The 20,072-nt window shown below is 35.9% G+C and overlaps 1 protein-coding gene across 12 annotated transcripts in view; it reads left to right on the forward strand.

The window, feature by feature from the left end:
• Window positions 1–20,072, forward strand: part of UTRN (utrophin) — a 497,949-nt gene that overhangs the window by 259,210 nt on the left and 218,667 nt on the right. For 10 of the 12 annotated variants that reach the window (XM_072826596.1, XM_072826601.1, XM_072826576.1 and 7 more), the window contains one exon: window positions 6,318–6,507. In XM_072826596.1, the coding sequence (XP_072682697.1) occupies window positions 6,318–6,507 (190 nt within the window). Of the gene's footprint in view, window positions 1–6,317; window positions 6,508–12,486; window positions 12,773–20,072 lie in introns of those variants that run through there. The other 2 variants (XM_072826603.1, XM_072826604.1) reach the window with 2 other exon arrangements.

Consider the following 20,072-nt stretch of genomic DNA (forward strand, 5'->3'; position numbering starts at 1 on the left):
GCAGGCTCCATGCACCGGGAGCCCGACGTGGGATTTGATCCTGGGTCTCCAGGATCGCGCCCTGGGCCAAAGGCAGGCGCTAAACCGCTGCGCCACCCAGGGATCCTGGTTATTATTTTTAAAAACTGATTACATTCATGATAAAAAATATCTGACACCCAGATATATGTGACCTTGAAAAAAATCTCCAAGATCTTTATTATTAAGCTGCACATTTGCACGCTCTAAGCAAAATGAATTTCCCAGTATTTCACTCAATTAATGTACAGATTAGGGAAAATATTATTTCTTGGGTATTTACTACATCTTGATACATTTATGTATGTATACCTCATTTTTTCCTTAAATTATTGCAGGAAGGAAGGTGCTATTCCTATTTTTGTATTAGTTTATTTAGTACATACTTGAGTTGCTACTGTGTGTGGGGCCTGGGGATACCAGGGACACTGATGATACAGAAGCTTTAAACAGACAACAAAATAGTCACTTACAGTCATGATTAGAGATATGAGGTGGGATATGGACTCCCACATCCCACCTACCATTCCAAAGGTAGGGAGTCTGTCTTGGATCATCTGAGTGGGCCTAGTTCTATCACATGCATCTTTAAAAGTAAAGATGGCAGAAGTCAGGAGCCAAGGAATATGAGTGACCTCCAGCCAGAAGCTGGAAATGACGAGGAAAAAATACTGTCTCTAGAGCTTCCACAAAGGGACACAGCCCTGCTGACAACTTGATTTTAGTTCAGTGAGCCCCATTTCAGAAACTAACTGACAGAACTATGAAATGATAACAACCTTCAGGTGCTCTAAGCTACTGTGTTTGTGGTGATTGTCACAGCAGCATGGCATGATAGCCAGGTTAAGGGATGTCATGTGATGTGTGGGGTGAGGTGCCATAGAAGGTGTCTGCACTGAGTTCTGGAGGGGAAGTAGAAATTGATTAGGTCAGAAGGGGAAGGTTAGTGGGAATGGGGAGATGGGGTAGAAGGATATTTAAGATAAAAGAAGTAAAAAGTAAAACTCTGGACTGAGGATTAGTAATTGCTTCATTTTTATAGGTAAATAAATAACCCCATAGAATTCTCAGACATTGCATCCTTTTCTTCTAGTCTGGGCATTCTTAAAGGTTTAATAGAGCTAATCTATAATGATCTGCTTTTACATTAGCTGTTTGCCACATAACCTATTTTATTCACATGAATAGTCTTAAAAATAAGTGATATTCTGTAAAATTAAAGTGTTTGACTTTATCAAATTTTATAGTCATTAGTTTTATGTGAGTGTTAAGAATTGCCTGCCTGTTCATGATCGATTAATTGCATGTGTGTACTCCTTTAATTTTTTTGCTTTTTCAGTACCTTTTGGGAACACCCTTTTTTTGGATATTCTTAATGTCTTTTTATTATTGTTTTAAAAATTAAAAATGTGGCTGGGGTTAGGTGGAAAATAAAACACCAGCACCACCAACAACCACCCAAATTCTAGTGGGTAACGTCTAAATTTTAGAAAGTAAAGAAATACATACGTATGATTTAAAAAATTAGAAGGTTTATTACAAAATACGGCAGTTCTCTCACTACTCACCACTGTCCAATTCTCTGGGGGCAACTGCTTTTTCTTCTTTTGGCTTTTCTGTATATCATTTATACATTTCTATATTCTAAATAAAATGCATACACCATTACCTTCTAGTACATCAGTATTAGACTTATTTGGTATCCTGTTCTACTAAATATATAAAGTATAGTTTCTCATGTTTTCCCTTCCTCATCATTTAATTTTTTCACTTTTTATTGTGATAAAATACACATAACATAAAATTTACCTTCTTAACCATTTTTAAGTATACAGTTCAATGGTAGTAAATATTCATGCTGTTGTGCAACCATCACCACCATCCATTCCCATGATTCTTTTCATTTTGCAGAACAAAAACTCTTGTCTCATTAGACAATAACTCGCTATTCTTTCTTTTTCCCATCCCTGGCAACCACCATTCTTATCTTTGTCTTTATGAATTTGACTACTCTGAGTACCTCATATAAGTGGAATCATCCAGTATTTGTATTTTTGTGACTAGCTTATTTCACCTAGTATAATGTGCTCAGGGTTCCTCCATGTTATAACAAATGTCAGAATTTCTTTCCTCTTTAAGGCTGAATAATATTCCATTGTATGTGTATTACATTTGGCATATCCATACATTTGTTGATGCACACTTGGGTTGCTTCCATGTTTTCCTTGTTATGAATAATGCTGCTATGAATGTGGGCATATAGATATCTTTTCAAGATCCTGTTTTTAGTTTTTTGGGGTGTATACCCAAAAGTGGATCATATGTTAATTCTATTTTTAAATTTTTGAGGGATCACCATATTGTTTTCCACAGTGGCTGTATAAACTCATTGCTGAATTTTTAAATAAACAGATATTCAGTGTTGACATTGTTAGGTGTGTCTAAACATTATTAACAGCCAGGCGCTAAAGTTTACTCTAATTTTGCTTCCTCTCTGTTTTTTTCACCTGAAATTAATAATTGCCTTGCTTTCATGTGCTTAGATTTCTTTGCACCTATTATGAATTCTTCCCTCATTTTCCAATGATCTGACAGTACAATTTCCCACAAAGTCAATCATAGTAAGCAGTCTATCACTTCTAATATCTTTTCTTAGAGACATTTCTTCTGTAGACATACTTTCTTTCTTTCTTTCTTTCTTTCTTTCTTTTTTTTTTTTTTGTAGACATACTTTCTAGGCCTGCTGCAGAACCATAATCCTAGAGATTTTCTGTGCTTTTCTCCTATTTTGGAATCCCTATTTCCTGGATTTCATGTGTGGGTTTGTGTGTGTGTGTGTGTGTTTCTTTTCTCTTTTGGGTTATTTCCTTGTTTTGTCAGAGTGTATCCTTCATTGGTTTTGTCAAGGTTTTGTCAAGTTAAAATAAGAAATCATAGCAGTTGGAATGGTGATGACAGTCCTCATCTGGCCCAGTTCATCACTGTCCCTTCTGAGATCTCTTTTCACCATTAGCACAAAAGCCTGTTTGCGCTCTCTCGCATTCTCTGTCTCTCTCTCTCTCTGTCTCTCTCTCTCCCTCAGATCTTTTGTTTTTATGCTTTTCCTATCTTTTTTTTCTCTTTTGATTTACAAACTGATTTTTGTGGAGGCCTTCTCTTAGTAGCTTCTTGAAAACTGGTGATTGGGAGGTAAGTTTAAATACATTATAGACTGTCATTATTCTATAAGTACTTATTAAAATACTGTAATAAGGACTCTGAGAAATATGGAGATACATAAGACTGTTTCTGCCCATAGTAAGTCTATAAAACAGGAGAACAAAAAACAAACCTATGTAATGCTGTCAAAGTATTAAATTCATTTGAAAGTATTTGAAATTCATTCAAAGCATGAAACTAGATCACAATCCAGAGGCTTTTCCAGGATACATGTGATAAATTTCTGTATAAGTAGGAGTAATGACCTTTTATAATCTCAGAGCAAGGAAATCTAATTGGTCTGGATGTTCTAAAGAAGGTAGACCTTAACCTTAAGGATCAGTGGGATTTAGGTAAGTGGAGGTGTCAGAAGGACATTTTGATGTGTATGCGAAGTTTTGGGGTAAGCACAGGATTAAGAATATCCTAGAGAAAAAAAAGAGTATAGTATCCGGATCTGACCAGAGCATTGGCGAGAACTGGGGGATAAGCTAGAAAAGTGAATTAACGATAAATTATGGAGGACATTGAGTTTCAGGAAAAGCATTTGGGTTTATTCTGCAGGCAGCCAAACACTATTGGAGGTTTCTTAGTAGGTAAATGCTCAGATGAGGTTGATGATTTTCTAGAATGGCTTATGAGTAGAAACATAGAGCTTTTGTGTCTGGCATTTTTCACCTAGCATAATGCATTTGAGATTTCATCCATGTTGTTGAATCTATCAGTATTTAGAGTAGTATTTCATTGTATGCATATACCATAGTTTATCTGTTTTCTACTTGATGACATTTGGGTTATTGCCTGTGTGGGGCCATTATGAATAAAGATTTGCGTATAGGTTTTGTGTGGGTATATATTTTCATTTCTTTTGAGTAAATACTTAGGAATAGGATTGATTGTTGGATTGTTCTTGAGTACATGGTTAACTTTATTTAAAAAATCTGCCAAACTGTTTTTCAGTGGCAGTACCATTTTATACTCCCACTTGCAATGTATGAGAGTTGGCAGTTACTCTGCATTGTCACTAGCACTTGGTATATTCATTTTCTTAAAGCCAGTTTAATAGGTAGTGATATCTTATTGTAGTTTGAATTTACATTTCTCTGATGATTAATGATGCCAAGTATCTTTTCCTGTGCTTATTTGCCATCCATATATCTTCTATGATGATCTCTGTTTAAATCTCTTACCCGTTTATTTAAAGAATTTGTTTATTGATGTGTGTAGAAGATACTTGTTCATTATAAATTCATAGAATACAGGAAAAGTACAAATAGGAAAGTAAACCACCTTAAATCCCAGCACCTAGAAATAATTTTTAATATTAACATTCTGGACATTTATCCTTTTATCTATATGTACACAGATAATACTGTATATAGGACAGGTAGATAGATGCATGTTGTATGGATAGATGAGTGGATGAGATAGAACATATATATGTGAGATCATATTACACATGCTGACTTTTTATTGTGATATAGTTCATATTACTATGAAATTAACCCTTTTAAAGTGTACATCTTAGAGGTTTTTAGTATTATTCACTATGTTGTGCAACCATCACAGTGCTCTTTTTTTTAAAATTTTTTTTTAAATTTATTTATGATAGTCACACAGAGAGAGAGAGAGAGAGAGAGAGGCAGAGACATAGGCAGAGGGAGAAGCAGGCTCCATGCACCGGGAGCCTGACGTGGGATTCGATCCCACATCTCCAGGATCGCGCCCTGGGCCAAAGGCAGGCGTCAAACTGCTGCGCCACCCAAGGATCCCCACAGTGCTCTTAATTTCAAAAAATTCTATCACACCAAAAGAAACCAAATACCCAATTAGCAGTCAGTTCTGTTGCCTTCCACTCCAGTCTTAGACAACAGCTAATCTCTTTTTCTCTCTGTGTAGACATTTCTTATAATATGAAGGGAATCACACAAAATGTGGCTTTTTGTGTCTGGCTTCTCTCACTTGATATTTCAAGGTTCATACATGTTAGGACAAGTATTAGCATTTCAATCCTTTTTATGGTTGAATAATTCATATATGAGTATACTACATTTTATCTATTTCTTTATCAATGGACATTTGGGTTGATTCTGTTATTTGGCTATAATAAATAATGATGTTATATGAAAATTTGTATACAAATTTTTGTGTAGATATGTATTCAGTTCCTTTGGGTTTAAACCCATAGGGTGTAATTGCTAGTATCCATTTTATTTATTTATTTATTTATTTATTTATTTATTTATTTATTTATTTATTTATTTATTTATTTTTGAGAGAGTGAGTGGCATAAAGAGGGGTAGAAGGAGAGAGAAAGAGAGAATCTTAAACAGGCTCCATGCCCAGCACAGAGCCCTGTGTGGGACTTGATCTAATGACCCTTAGATCATGAGCTAAAAGCCAAGAGTCAGATGCTTAACTGACTGAGCTACCCAGGTGCCCCTAAAATTGTTTGTTTTCTTCTTAAGAAGCTTGAGGTTTATAAAAATTTAAAGATTGGATTTACTGGTTTGAAAATCCTTAAATCATGCAACTCTACATTTCTGTGTATTAATTTTGATGTAGATTTACTGAAGGGTTTATAAAAGCTTGATTTTCCAAATATAATATTATTAAATGAGCTTAAAGAACCAATTTGTATTGACCTGAGTTGTTTTAAAATACGTAAACTAAGCCCTTTAAATTATTTTCCTTTTACTTAAGTATTCTGATGTTACTGCTTCTTAGAACTCATTTAGTCACTTATTGCATGAATATTTATTGATATTTCCTCTGTCAGGCATAATACCAAGGTATCAAAGGAAAACATTGGAGGATAACTTAATATACAATTAGGAGTTGCAAAATGGAGTCATAATTATTTTATGATATGGATGTGATTTTGTTAATATTTATATGTCTCTCTCCCTCTCCCTCTTCTCCCTATTTACATTACTCCTTCCATTAAGGATGATTCCAGACACCCATAGAAATAAATGTCTGAGTTACATTAGGTACTTAAACAAATAAAGGTTCCTTGGAGGCTGGCTGTTAATTTGTTTTTTAGGGTGTGCATGATGTGGACTGTCACACTGTAAGTAATGTCATCCTTTGACTTGCAGCATTACTGACAGACAGTGTGCCTTGGAAGCAGAGTTGAGGGCAGTGCAGGCCTCTCGTCGGGACCTGGAGAACTTCCTAAAGTGGATACAAGAAGCAGAAACCACAGTTAACGTGCTTGCGGATGCCTCTCAGCGGGAGAATGCTCTTCAGGACACTCTGTTGGCCAGGGAGCTCACACAGCAGATGCAGGCAAGTGCATGGGAACCTGCACCCGGCATTTTTATTTTCCCTGTGTTGTTTGACCCAGCTACATGCAAACATTACTGCGGAAGGGGGAGGTAGTTACCTAATTCTGAGATCCACGCTCCCGTGTGAATCATTGGTTTCTGGAAATCAGATCTCTAAAATATTATACTTAATAATAGAGAAAAAACACCTTGTTTTATGGAAGTAATAATTGTTTATTTAGACTCATAGGTTTATAGCTGTTCTGTTTTTGTCATTTTAAACCGTGTTTCACTTTGCCTTATTGAATCCTAAATTATAAGGGCATTTCTTTTTAATATGTAGTTTCTCTCTCCATTTATTACAACATACTTAATATAAAGCTGTAAAGGCTCTGTGGCTTAATTTACAACTGCAAACATTAGGCTTTGGAGGTATTACTTTTATGTCTTTAGCTTGATGGCTATGATTGTATATGCAGTCTGAGGTTCAAAGTTCTCTCCTCCCAAAATGTGCTAACACAGAATCTTCCCTTTACAAAAAATTGTTGAGGAATGTCACATAGCATGTCTGTATCTTTCTCTGCCCCAAGTACAACTGCTTCAGTGACCTTGAATTTACCATATTTGTGTTGAATGACCTACTCTTGCCAGTTGCAGACCATCTCCTTCAGAACTTGGTTTTAAAACTGATTTTAATGGAGGGACGCCTGGGGGTCGCAGTGGTTGAGCATCTGCCTTTGGCTCAGATCGTGATCTCAGGGTCCTGGGAGTGAGCCCCACATCAGGCTCCCTGCAGGGAGCCTGCTTCTCCCTTTGCCTCTGTCTCTGCCTCTCTTTCCGTGTCTCTCATAAATAAATAAAATCTTTAAAAAACCCAAACAAACCAATTTTAATAGAGAAGTTCCCTTGCCTACTACAGTTTCACATCTGCTTACTTCTGTATGCCATATCATCCTCACATCATTTTGACCATCATTATTCCTGATATGCCTGTGAACTTGTGAACCAGTATCATCTGGGGCATGTCTCCTCTGGTCCCAGCTGATCACATGACTTCTCATGGGTAGAGATTACGGTATTCTAGGTACTGTAGAATGTGCACATTCTAGGTAAATACTGACTGTGGCCCATGGACCCCGACTTCACCATTATGAAATTCAGCATGATGACCTTTCTGAGTCTTTTCTTAGAATTCTTTTCCCTTGAAACTCAGAATGTTCACAAATACGTGGATCTGGATAGCCTTCTTAGAACTATTCTTATTCTTACACATTTTCCCTAAGTTTGAAATTGTTTACACTAAAAAGAATAAACATTTTTTTTAAAAGGACCTTTTGGGGAATGGGCCTACTTTAACTTGTTCCCATGCATAAGGACTGTTAGGGTGTTTTATGGTGGAGTTCTCAAGACTAATTTACCGGAAACCTATGTTTACTTATATTACTTCTTATTTTGTATTCATTGCATTATACATTTGTGACTTAGTAATGAGGGTGGCTCAGCAAGTGTCAAGGTTAAATATGTTCTTTTGTGTCACCATCTAGAATTTCAGGACGCCACTATCCATGTTATTTGAAAAAAGATTTAGCTATTACCTCATTTTCAGGGGGTTTAAGAGGGATCCAAATGTGTGCTGATGCTAGAATGTATTATTTTTTATGATTTAGACAATTGGAAGCCTGACCTATAAATGTTCATGGGTGCTTACTTTGTGTAATGGTGTTAAACTCAAAAGATATGCAGGTTGTGCACTTGACAAGGAAGCAGCAGTTTTTAGACAATGAGCAAAAGAGGCTTGAAATGAACCTAGATGATGAGCATTGGCAAAACATGGACCTGTTTTAGAGTTTACGTCTCCTAGCGCATTTTATCTTGGGATATATTCTTAATATTTAATGAATACTCAAACTGTAGAAATAAATGTAAATGAAGATGTTTAAAATCTTTCTAAATAAAAATAACTAAGCACAAGATTTCTTGTCTTATGGCAACTGGCACCAAGAAAGAAAGGTTACTGACTAAAATAATAAAGCACATTATGACATGTATAGTAAATGCCTCTCAAAAATAGTTTAATATTGTTGAAATTTAATGTTGTGGCTCATAAGAAGTATTAAAGAGTACAGTTATTAAGAGCCTATTTCAGTCTCTTTGTCTAAAGATAAACACATGTATTTTTTTTTTTGTTTAGAATATTTCCCGTTATGGTAATTTGCATGATTTTTCACTGCCTTGCTCCTTTTAAAAATGATCTTCATTTTAAAACATTCTCTCCGTTTTATTTTTAAAAATCCTATGGCTTTATTTTTGGCACTTTATAGGTGGATGCATTTAGAGACTTAGTACCTTTTGCTGAGTATTTCTGAGACAAGAGAATTTTTTTAAGAGATTGTATTTATTTGAGAGAGAGAGAGAGAGAGAGAGAGAGACAGCATACTAGTCAGAGAGAGGAGCAGAGGGAGAGGGAGAAGCAGACTCCCTGCTGAGCAGGGAGCTTGATGCAGGTCTCTCCCAGGATCCTGAGATCATGACTTGAGCCAAAGGCAGACACTTAACTGACTGGGCCATCTAGGCGCCCTGAGACAAGAGAATTTAAATTATGCTATGACTTTTTGTATTAATGACTTCTCCATTTGTGTGACTGAACAGATAGTTAAAATGCAAACTTGTTTGGGAGTGGAAAGATGTTTGTTGAAGAAAATGAATATATAAACAAAAGTGTCTGAAATTATAAAAGAAATTTTCTGGTGACGTGGTAGTGGTGGTGGTGGTGGTGGGGGGAATTTATGGGTGCACTAAAGAGATGGAATAAGGGGCAGCCCTGGTGGCTCAGCGGTTTAGCGCCGCCTTCAGCCCAGGGTGTGAACCTGGAGTCTCCGGATCAAGTCCCACGTCGGGCTCCCTGCATGGAGCCCGTTTCTCCCTCTGCCTGTGTCTCTGCCTCTCTCTCTTTCTGTGTCTCTCATGAATAAATAAATAAAAATCTTAAAAAAAAAGAGAGAGAGGTGGAATAAGGATTTCAGCCCATGTGTGCTCTGTGCACAAGGGGTGTATGCAGAACTGCTTATGTGACACTGGGTTGTACTTGCTTCATGTCTTTATGACAACTGGATGCAGAGTCATAGGACCATTTCATGAAGATTATTAAGCTATTGTGTATTCAGTTTAAGGTGAATTTGGGTAAGTTTTGATAAGGGATAGTTTAGAAGCACAGTAGAAAGTGAAGATTAACTGGTGGGAGTATGCTATGATCCATACCATTTCTATTAAGGTTGGTTGATCATTTGGACTTACATATTTATGTCTCATTGCTTGTCTGCAAGGCAGTTAGGCTTTACTCCTCCACACAGTTGGCAAGAGAAAACCCAATCCTTTGGAGAGGGAAGCTCCTGAATTTCTGAGTGGTCCAAATCATAGAGGGTCTTGTTTGACTTGCTAAGGATTTTGTATTTTAACCTGATGGCAACAGGGAGAAATCATTAAAGAATAGTGAGTAAGAGAGTGATGCTATGGGATTTGTATTTTATAGGGATCCAGCTGATGGCATTGTGAGGAATGAATTTGTGCTGGGTAAAACTGACAGTAGTGTGTGCAGTCTGCTATGACAGTCTTGCAGCCATCTGGTCAGAGAGGTAATGACCAGAAATGAGGCAGTCACACAGGGAATGACAAGACCTGATGACTTGATAGTATGGGTAGACAAGGGAAGGGTAGAGACTAAGAAGACTGCCAGCTGGGATTAGAGGTTGATGGAATATAGGGCAAGAATAAGTCAGGGAGGTGGTGCAAGTTAGTGTGGAGTGTGAAGGAATGATAAATTTCATTTTGACTACAGTGAACTAAGCCATTTGAGTAACATCCAAGAGGAGATGCTTCACTATGCAGTTGTCACTGTGGATCTGTATTTAGGTAACAATTTGACTCAAGAGCAGAAACTTTTTTTTTTTTTTTACACTTTTGAATGAAAATCTATTATTGGCTTCTCTGTACATTTATCTGTTGGTTCAAATGCATTTATTCTGAATTTTCATGTCTACATTCTAGGATATTTTATCATTTTAATTACATTTCAAAATACAAGTTTTGCAGTTTAGCAGTAACCAGGTAATTGACATGATCTGATTCTTTCCTGGATGAAAATCTGCTGCCCTGTGCCTTTCTGAGGTGGTCTTATAAGAGGTAGCTGTTTCTACTCTCACACAGGATGTGTTTGGGGATTATTATATTTTCATCTCTCATGTTCTCTTTCAGCCTAATTTTCCTCCTCCCATTCCATAGGTGCATTTGATTGTCTAGATGGTTGTTGATCATGCCCGGTACTCAGCTCCATAACCAGCATAGTGTTTGACGGGTACTACCTTCATCATGTAGCTGGTTCAGGGACAGGAATGAAAACTTCCTATATTTTTTAAATTGCAGCTTTATTGACATGTAATTCACATTCCACACAAGCCATCCATTGAAATTCTACAATTCAGTTGTTTTTAGTGTATTCACAGAGTTGAGCAACAGTCACCATGATCAAATAGAACATTTTCATCCTCCCTAGAAGAAACCATATAAAGCTTAGCAGCTATTGATACCCCTCACCAACTCCCCAAATCCCCAAACTGACATCATTATGAATCTACTGTTTGTTTCTCTGTTTTTGCCTTTTAATATTTTTAATTACATCATTGACTGCCTCTTCCAATTTTGGCTTTGTGTAGATATTTTGATGTTGCTAGCCTGTCCAGAGGGAGGCAGTGTAGGTTCTCAGTATAGACCTACAGTGAAAAAATATATAAGCAGAAGCAGAAAAATATACAAAAACACTGCTTGGTAAACACAACTCTGAGAGCTGGTATAGGGCTTTCAATCACACTAACATGAAGGACAGAGAAGAGAAAGTAAAAGAAGAGAAACAAATACTTTCAGTATTGCATTTCTTTTAAAGAATCATGACAGTAGTAGAGAAATAGCAGCCTTACCTGGGTTATTAGTTTGAGCAGGACACTGATAATGAGAAACGTCTGGCTTCTATTTCTGGCTGTGCCCTTTGACCCAGTCATTTAATCATTCTGGGTTATTTTGCTCATTTCCTTAGAGTACTTTACCTCAATTGGTATTTGTAATAGTATCCAAGCCACAGTAGAAAACACATCTGACATATACACATACATATAAAACCCCCAAATTCTGTCCTGGGTTTTTATATCATATAATCCTATTTTATGTTTCTTACTCATAAAATTAAAACAGCATTATGGCAAATCAAATGAGATCATGAAGATGCTAAGGGGAAATGTGGTAATTTGGAATGTTAATAGTCACAGACTTTTTTTTTTATTTTTGTATTTTACTAACTTCATTGTTTAATTAGAGAAGTCCCAACCTAACATTAGAAATTTGATTTCTTGCGACTTTTCTCCCAGGCAGGCATCTGAAAGCCCATGGACGAAGCTGCTTTTAGGGTATCCTAGGTAAAGCCACATACCCCCTGCAGGTATTTCTTGTTTTGTTTTAAGGAACTTGTTCTGAGATCTGTCTGGAGGTGATTTATTAGCACTTAATGTATGGGCTGATATCATTTAAGCCAGGTACCCTTCTGCTCTTCTCAAGATTTATAACAATGTCTATTCACTCATCCCACAGAGCACAGCCAGAGCTGCATTTAGTCTGGTAGTGAACGCATCTCTCTTAAGAGTGAGTGAATGAACACCACTCGATCTCTTAATATAAACTCGTCTTGAGGCATGCACCGTGGTGGTGATGTGTTGAATCTTTGTTCCCAGGGGATGTCTGCCATGTATCTGCAGCTTTAATGTTTCACTTAATATCCTTTTTGGCTACGGAGTGCACTCCTCTCCGGCAGCAGGCGTTTGGCTCAACAACTTGCTCATTGTCTGGCCATGCCGTGCTGAGCAAGTACCGGCTGTGAGCATCTGCTGGGGGGCTTCCTTTGTGTCGTTTGTATGTGTGTGTGTGTTTTTTTTTTTTTTTTTTTTTAAACTGAGAAGAAGTTGAAGGAATACCAGTCTCCTTTTGCCTAGCACCTAAACCCCTGTATCTTTCAAATGCATTCCTGGAAACGAGCATGCTCAGAGAACTGGCAAATCATTGTCCAGTGACCGGGAGGAAATGATCATTGCTCTTCATTTATAATGCAAATTCTGAGGTGTCTCCAGAAGTGTGGTAAACTTAAAATGATGGCTGTGGTGAGAACGTCTCTGCAGAAAGTTGTGGTTTTGTTACATCGTTTACAAAGGATGGCAGTTTCTTCTCCTCGGTATCAGAAGCTCTGTAAGGTAACTGAGTGATTGAAATGAGGATCTCGGGTGTCTGACAATTCTGTTTCTCAGGCTCTAAAAACTAACCTTTCAGCGTTCTTACCAAGGAAAGATCCCTTCTCTCAGTGACTGATTATGAAAGCTCTTAAAGGGATTTGCTTCATTAAATTTTGTTTGGGGTATCTGAAACAAGTATTGTTTTAGTGCATGTTTTATTTTGCATTTGACAAAATCTTATCTTCTGAGAAGGACTGATAAACTGGAGAAAATATGGCAAAACTACATTCATTAAGACCTGTTACCTCTGTGATACTTTGGAGTGTCTTAATATTGAATGATATATTAATCTTGTGTAAATTTCAGTAAATTTAAAAGAAGAGTTTAAAATAATTCAGTAGATTACTTAATAATCATCTGTCCCTTTACAGCTAATTGTTTTTCAATTAAAAAATTGAGGCATATTTTAGAAACTACTAGACTGAATCGCATCATAAAATATCCCCTCTCTTCTTGAATCTTCATATATTATAGTTAAAACTTGAAGAACTTAATTTTATTTGAGCAGGTGGATTAAGTACACTTTGAGGAGGCAACTTGTTTGACAGTTGCAAATTTCAGATACTACGTCATCCTAAACATACCCCATTGAATAAGCTGCTGTATTTTAAAGAAAAGTTGGCTCTTGTATTTTTGATCATAGTTTTGATTTGTACCATGTTCATACTGTCTCATTACTTTGTCAGAAATTGGAACAATTTGATGAAAAAGGAAGGGGGGGAATTGCAATAGGAATGTGAAAGCAATTTACACAGCACCGCAGTACCACGTTCTGCCTTCATAGTACCAATTTCAAGAATGCATTTTGCTGCCCTATTAGCTGCTCAAACTCATTTGTAATTGGAACAGCTGTCTCTAGGACAATATGACTTTTCTGATGATAGAAAATATAACACGCTCGAGCACCTAAACCGCATCTTATGTGGCAGTGCATTAGGAGGGTAAAGCAGTATTCTATTAACTTTATCATAAATTTTTATTTTTTCAGCTTGATCAATTAAAGGTATTTCTGTCTAAAACTTATTTTGGAAAAGTTTTAGGAGACATCGTTAGTGGGGCATTCTTTGCAGAAATACTTATAAGTGTTTTCATTTGCATAAAAGTTGATTAAAACTTAATACAACTTAATAATCACTTTAGTAACAAAAATCCATAAATTAATTATTTCAGTGTGTTGTGTTTTGCTTCACTTCAGAGAACAAGCTTATTCTGGTATTATACATTTTATGTATTTCAGAAACAGGCAGCTTTGATAATAAAGCTCATTCACTAATGCATGTTATTTTACCTCTTTAATTACAACTGTGAATATATAAAGCATTCTTTTTTTAGTAGTTGGGTTATTTTCCTCACCCATCTATATGCATACTTTCACAAAATCAGGTCTTTTTCTCAGGTCATGTGACCAAAGTATTACTGTGAGGTCGGAAACAGTAGAAGTTCAAATAGTAGAGAAAGTTACGTAGTTTCTTAATTATGCCCCAAATAAGCACAAGTTCAACCTACTGAAGTCATTGGGTAAGTTGATTACTATCAGAAGTACTCTTTGAATAGATTTCTTGAGACTTATAATTTCCTAAGGAAACCATTAAAATTTAAATGTTTAGAACAAATGTACTTTGGCTTTTAAAAAATTAAAGCTTGTATTATTTGCAGTTGAAATGTCTTCCAGATTTCTTTCCTCAGATGCAAAATTAGCTGCCCAGATAATCAAATGAGAAATATACAATTCCAGTACTTTCCAGCAGGTGTCAATATAAGGCAGTGATATATGAGATTTTGGCTGAGGAACTGGAAGTCTAGAATAGGAAGTGGCAAAATTACTATGAAATAAATCAGCTGGTAACAGATATTATTCATTTGCTTGGTTGTATTTTGAAAATTGATCTTAGTTACTGAGCTATGCTAACTTATATGGTATAAATAAAAGTTTTAGTTGCAGAATTAAATATTAACAGTTATCCCAAATACTGACATAGGAGCTATCTATCTGTAGAAAATGAAAATACATAATTGTATTATAATTATCAATAGTTTGAGTGTACTATTTAAATGTTTAAACAAGTTTGGTGTTGATTTGCTTTAAGATACCATAAAGTCTTTCCCCCTTAAATTGTGAATGTTATAATGACTATCTCTCTGTGTACCTCCTACATTCTCTAAATTTAGTGTCTTAGAAAGGAAATGCTGTAAATTTCAGTGTTTCTTCATAAAAATATAGAGGTCTCTTGTAAATACATTTACAGATCAAAGTGAAAAAATGTTGCATAATCTAAGGGAGATGTAAGTTTTAAATTCATATTGGCATTTGAAATTTAATGTCTGTTAATATTCTTATCCTCTTTTTTATTGTTTCAGGATCTCTTTACATACATATAAAAATTTAGTCTTTTATCAGACTTTCCTCTGTGATACCTTGTCTTTGCTTATTTTCATACTACTCTTGGGTGTCAGAAGATAGTCCATATGTTACACATTTGGAAATTTATGTTGAATATTCTCATTTTGTGTTTCCTCTATGTTTTCAAGGCAGAGGGTAGATAGAGCCTGGAATTCATGGCTCCCAGAGTTAAAATATGCTTTTCTTCCTCTCCACCTATTTACACATTCACTGGCATTTTGTTTTTAAAAATATTACTTCCTTATTATATATATCCCATAAAATTTAGGCAGGAAACTAAAACAGAAGTGCTGCTTAGTTGGAGATATAATTAGCAGCAGTGAAATTGCCCTGATGACCTAAAATCATCTCATGCTGGATGCTAATTTTTCCAGATTTGGTTTTGATTGCTTAGTTCCTTTAAAATATTAATGATTATAAAACAATTTTCTTCTTATGAAGCACAGCAAAACAACTGAATGTAAGTGATTAAAAAAACAAAATTGACTTTAATTTGCTTTCATTGTTATGTGATTATTTGGGGATATTTTATCATTAAATCTTGGTATGAAAAACTGAATTTATATTGAGTCAGAAAGGAATTTTTTAAGTCCTGTTTTCTTCCTTAGTGTCAATTTTCATAAAATATTTATTAATTGAGGACATGATAAAAGCAGCTTTTTTTTGGTAAAGCAGATTAAGATATGAACCATTTTGGCAAAATAAGAAAAAAATATACAATTAGTGTTATAATAAATTGGAATCCTCATGACTTAAGCATTTAAAAATTTTTGATTTAAGTAATATAATTTCTATTTGCCTACATGTGTATATAAATCACTTTAGCTTATGTGGCTTTAATCATATGCAAACTTTTTTGATCTTGTAGTCCTACTAGTAAAAATATCTTAAGCATATATACACATATAAACATGTATTCATTTTAAAGGCATACACATACACTATGGGCAGATCACATATTAAATATTAGTAGAGCATAATTTTGTTCTTACATCTACTGTTCTCTTCTTATACCCCAGTTAGTTGTCCTTTTCTCTCTGTGTTATACACACACTATTTTGGTGACCACTGATTCAGTGAAACCATGGCTATGCCTACTCTTGGCTTATGGAGCACTCAGACTTTCATGATGGTGCTGATCTTGAAGTCATCCCTATAAAACCGTTATCTTCTGTGATGTCAGAGTGGCTGTCGATGAGTACTCTGAAAAATAGAAACTGGAAGATCTTGAGATTTTGCCCTGCAAATATGGATGGACTGGTGATGTCTATGGAAGGCTTGCCATCCATGTATGTATGTGTGTATGTGTGTGTTTGCATGTAGACAACATAGAGCCATGTGGAGGACTGTGCTGTCATGGGGCAAGGATGTTTGACCACAAAGGCACATAGTCCCTGAACAGAGCTTTATATATATATATATTTTTTTTTAATTGAAGTTCGATTTCCCAACATACGGTATAACACTCAGTGCTCATCCCATCAAGTGCCCTCCTCAGTTCCTGTCCCCCAGTCACCACATCCCCCTGCCCGCCTCCTCTTCCACTATGAACAGAGCTTTAGATTCACTGAACAGAGTCAATTGACACACATTTTTTATCTACATGTGTAGGTTCCCTTTATGTAGAGGTAGTTAAGGTTGATTATGTATTTTTAAGAAGATGTAGAATGCAATGGTATATTTTCAAAAGATTTACACCCCACATAGTTAAATTTTATGTTTTTTATTCCCAAATATTTCCCCACTTTGTTTTCCTGCTGGAAAACTCCTATCCTCGAGTAATCAAATCTTAACATGTTTTAGGGTGCTGGCACTTTACTTTGTCATGATCTGAATGTTGAGATGTAGGTATTTTAAGAAGCTCTCAGTCTTCACAATCAAATCATATACATAAGTGTTTGGTCGGTAGAAGGTTAGTTATGGTCTGTAGCCTGGAGGTAGAACTCCAGTTGATAAATGAAGCTTTGGCTCTTCTTAGTTTTATGAGAAATTCTCAGTTTGGTTACTTCAGAAAATTTGTGAAGGCTGAGGTTTAATGGAGAAAAATCCATCTGTGGAAGGATTTGCATACATCTAACCAGTCACCATTAATGAATTAGACATGTTGCCTCACAGCTGTATGGACCCCGGGCAGACTACTTGTCTTACTCTCCATCTTTTTCCGGGCTCTTTCAGGGGGCTGAGATAATAGATGAAATGAGGTGGGCCAAGGGATACAGTACTTACATCTCTACGTGTCATCGGATATTTCCTGTCATGGCTTCTAAAAGCAGCAGCATGATTTTAGATGATTCTCTGATCTCTGTGTTGCCATAGCTCTCCAAGTCAAGGTGTATATCAAAATCATTTTATTTTATTTTATTTTTTTTTAAATTTTTTTTTATTTATTTATGATAGTCACACAGAGAGAGAGAGAGAGAGAGAGAGGCAGAGACATAGGCAGAAGGAGAAGCAGGCTCCATGCACCGGGAGCCCGACGTGGGATTCGATCCCGGGCCTCCAGGATCGTGCCCTGGGCCAAAGGCAGGCGCCAAACCGCTGTGCCACCCAGGGATCCCTCAAAATCATTTTAAAAACTAGTTGTCTAATGTTTTGGTAATCAGAAAACTCGTGTTACCAGTGACTTTTAGCTAGATGTAGTATAGTTAGCTATGATATGATGTTTTGTCAATTAACTAGAAAGTAATTAAAAACATTCTACAAGATGTATTTTATTTTTTATTTTTTTTTAAATTTATTTTTTATTGGTGTTCAATTTACTAACATACAGAATAACCCCCAGTGCCCGTCACCCATTCATTCCCACCCCCCGCCCTCCTCCCCTTCTACCACCCCTAGTTCGTTTCCCAGAGTTAGCAGTCTTTACGTTCTGTCTCCCTTTCTGATATTTCCCACACATTTCTTCCCCCTTCCCTTATATTACCTTTCACTATTATTTATATTCCCCAAATGAATGAGAACATATAATGTTTGTCCTTCTCCGACTGGCTTACTTCACTCAGCATAATACCCTCCAGTTCCATCCACGTTGAAGCAAATGGTGGGTATTTGTCATTTCTAATAGCTGAGTAATATTCCATTGTATACATAAACCACATCACAAGATGTATTTTAAATAGTTCCTAAAGGGGCACCTGGATGGCTCAGGTGGTGATCCCTGGGTCCTGAGATCAAGCCCCACATCAGGCTCTCCACAGGGAGCCTGCCTCTGTCTCTGCCTCTCTGGATCTCTCATGAATAAATAAATAAAATATTTTTAAAAATAAATAGTTCTTTAATAGCCAAGATATTATTTGTGTAAGTCTAGAAATCAGGGACAAAGTCAATCTGACAGAGTTAGAATAGCATTATGGATACGGATAAAAGTTCTTTATTTTTAGAGTAGCATTTGATAATTGTAACTAAAATGTTGATAATCTGTGTTTACCTAGGGGTAAGGTATATTAAATTTCAAGGGGAAATTTCCAAGCTAAATGTACTGCTAGATTTTAAATGTACAGACATTATCCACTCCCTCTTACTAGGGACTGTGAACACTGCCAGCTTCTCTTGGTATATTTGGTAGTTTATTTTTAGCTCTCTAAAATAAGCAATTAGTAGAACTCTTACCATAGAGATAAAAGAATATAGAAAATTTCATGCTATGGTAGCTTTCTCAGTTTCACAAAGTTTATTCATTTCTGAGCAAGGTAAATGAGCCCAAATAATTGAAATTGGAAAGCATATGAAGTGCATCAGACGGTTTCTTTTCATTTGTCTTCTACTTTGTTCAGTTCTAGGGAATTATAGAAGATTAATTTATAACAAAGCTCACTTATAAAAGGAGACAGAGCCTTTTAATGCTTAATAAATAACAGGCTGATATGAGAGTATGGCTTGATAAAGCTTAAGCAAGAATTTTGGAAAAACATCAAATGGAAGAAGGCATTGTACTCTAAAATAGACTATTTTACTTTTGCTTTAAGAAAATTGAAAGAAAAATAGTCAAATACAGCAATAAAATAACAGCAAGCTTTCATGACTGAAGAAAGTCTTGTTACTACTTATTTAATTTCCTTTCATTTTTAGAGTTTACAGAGTGTTTTCTCATATTGCATCATTAATACATATGGTGTTAATTAATAATTATATTATTACTTATCCTTAAGAGATAGGAAAGAAATCATCATTCTTCCTATTTAACAAATGGAAAAATGGGATTGGTAAATTGACAGGTTAAGGAGCATGTCAATAATTGCTTACCTATTGGCACCTGGGTGGCTCAGTTGGTTAAGTGTCTGACTTGAGCTCAGGTCATGATCTCAGGATCTTGGAATCAAGCCCTGTGTCCTTGGCTCCGAGGTCAGTGGGAAGTTTATTTCTCCCTTTCCCATTGCCCCTCCCCCTGCTCATGCTCTCTCTCTCTCAAATAAATAAATTTTAAAAAATTGCTTAGGGTATGTGGCACACTCTGAACTAAACATATGTTGTCTAAATCTAGTGTCTCCTTACATTTAATTTCAGATAGTTTTAGGGATTATACTGGGCTAAAATGAGCCATGCACTATAGAAGGTATAGAAAGAGAAATCACAATTAACTAAGTAGTAGATATTGTTTTATTCTACATTATCTTCCTATGCATTTCATTTTCTAAAGAAATTTAGCCTATGGTATCCTTTAAAACACTAGGAGATGTTGGAAACTCTCTGATTGAACTATTTCATTTCACAGATGAGGAGACAGATCGTCTATAGTGGATATTTTATTTAGTTTTGTTGGAGGGAAATGTATTTGTTTTCTCCTAGAAGTTTAAACCTAGCAAAATATATTCTTTTCAAAACTACTTTGATATTTGAATTCTGGCTATATAATTTTAAGAG

This window comes from Canis lupus, chromosome 1 (genome assembly GCF_048164855.1).
Source record: "Canis lupus baileyi chromosome 1, mCanLup2.hap1, whole genome shotgun sequence".
Taxonomy (NCBI): Eukaryota; Metazoa; Chordata; class Mammalia; order Carnivora; family Canidae; genus Canis; species Canis lupus.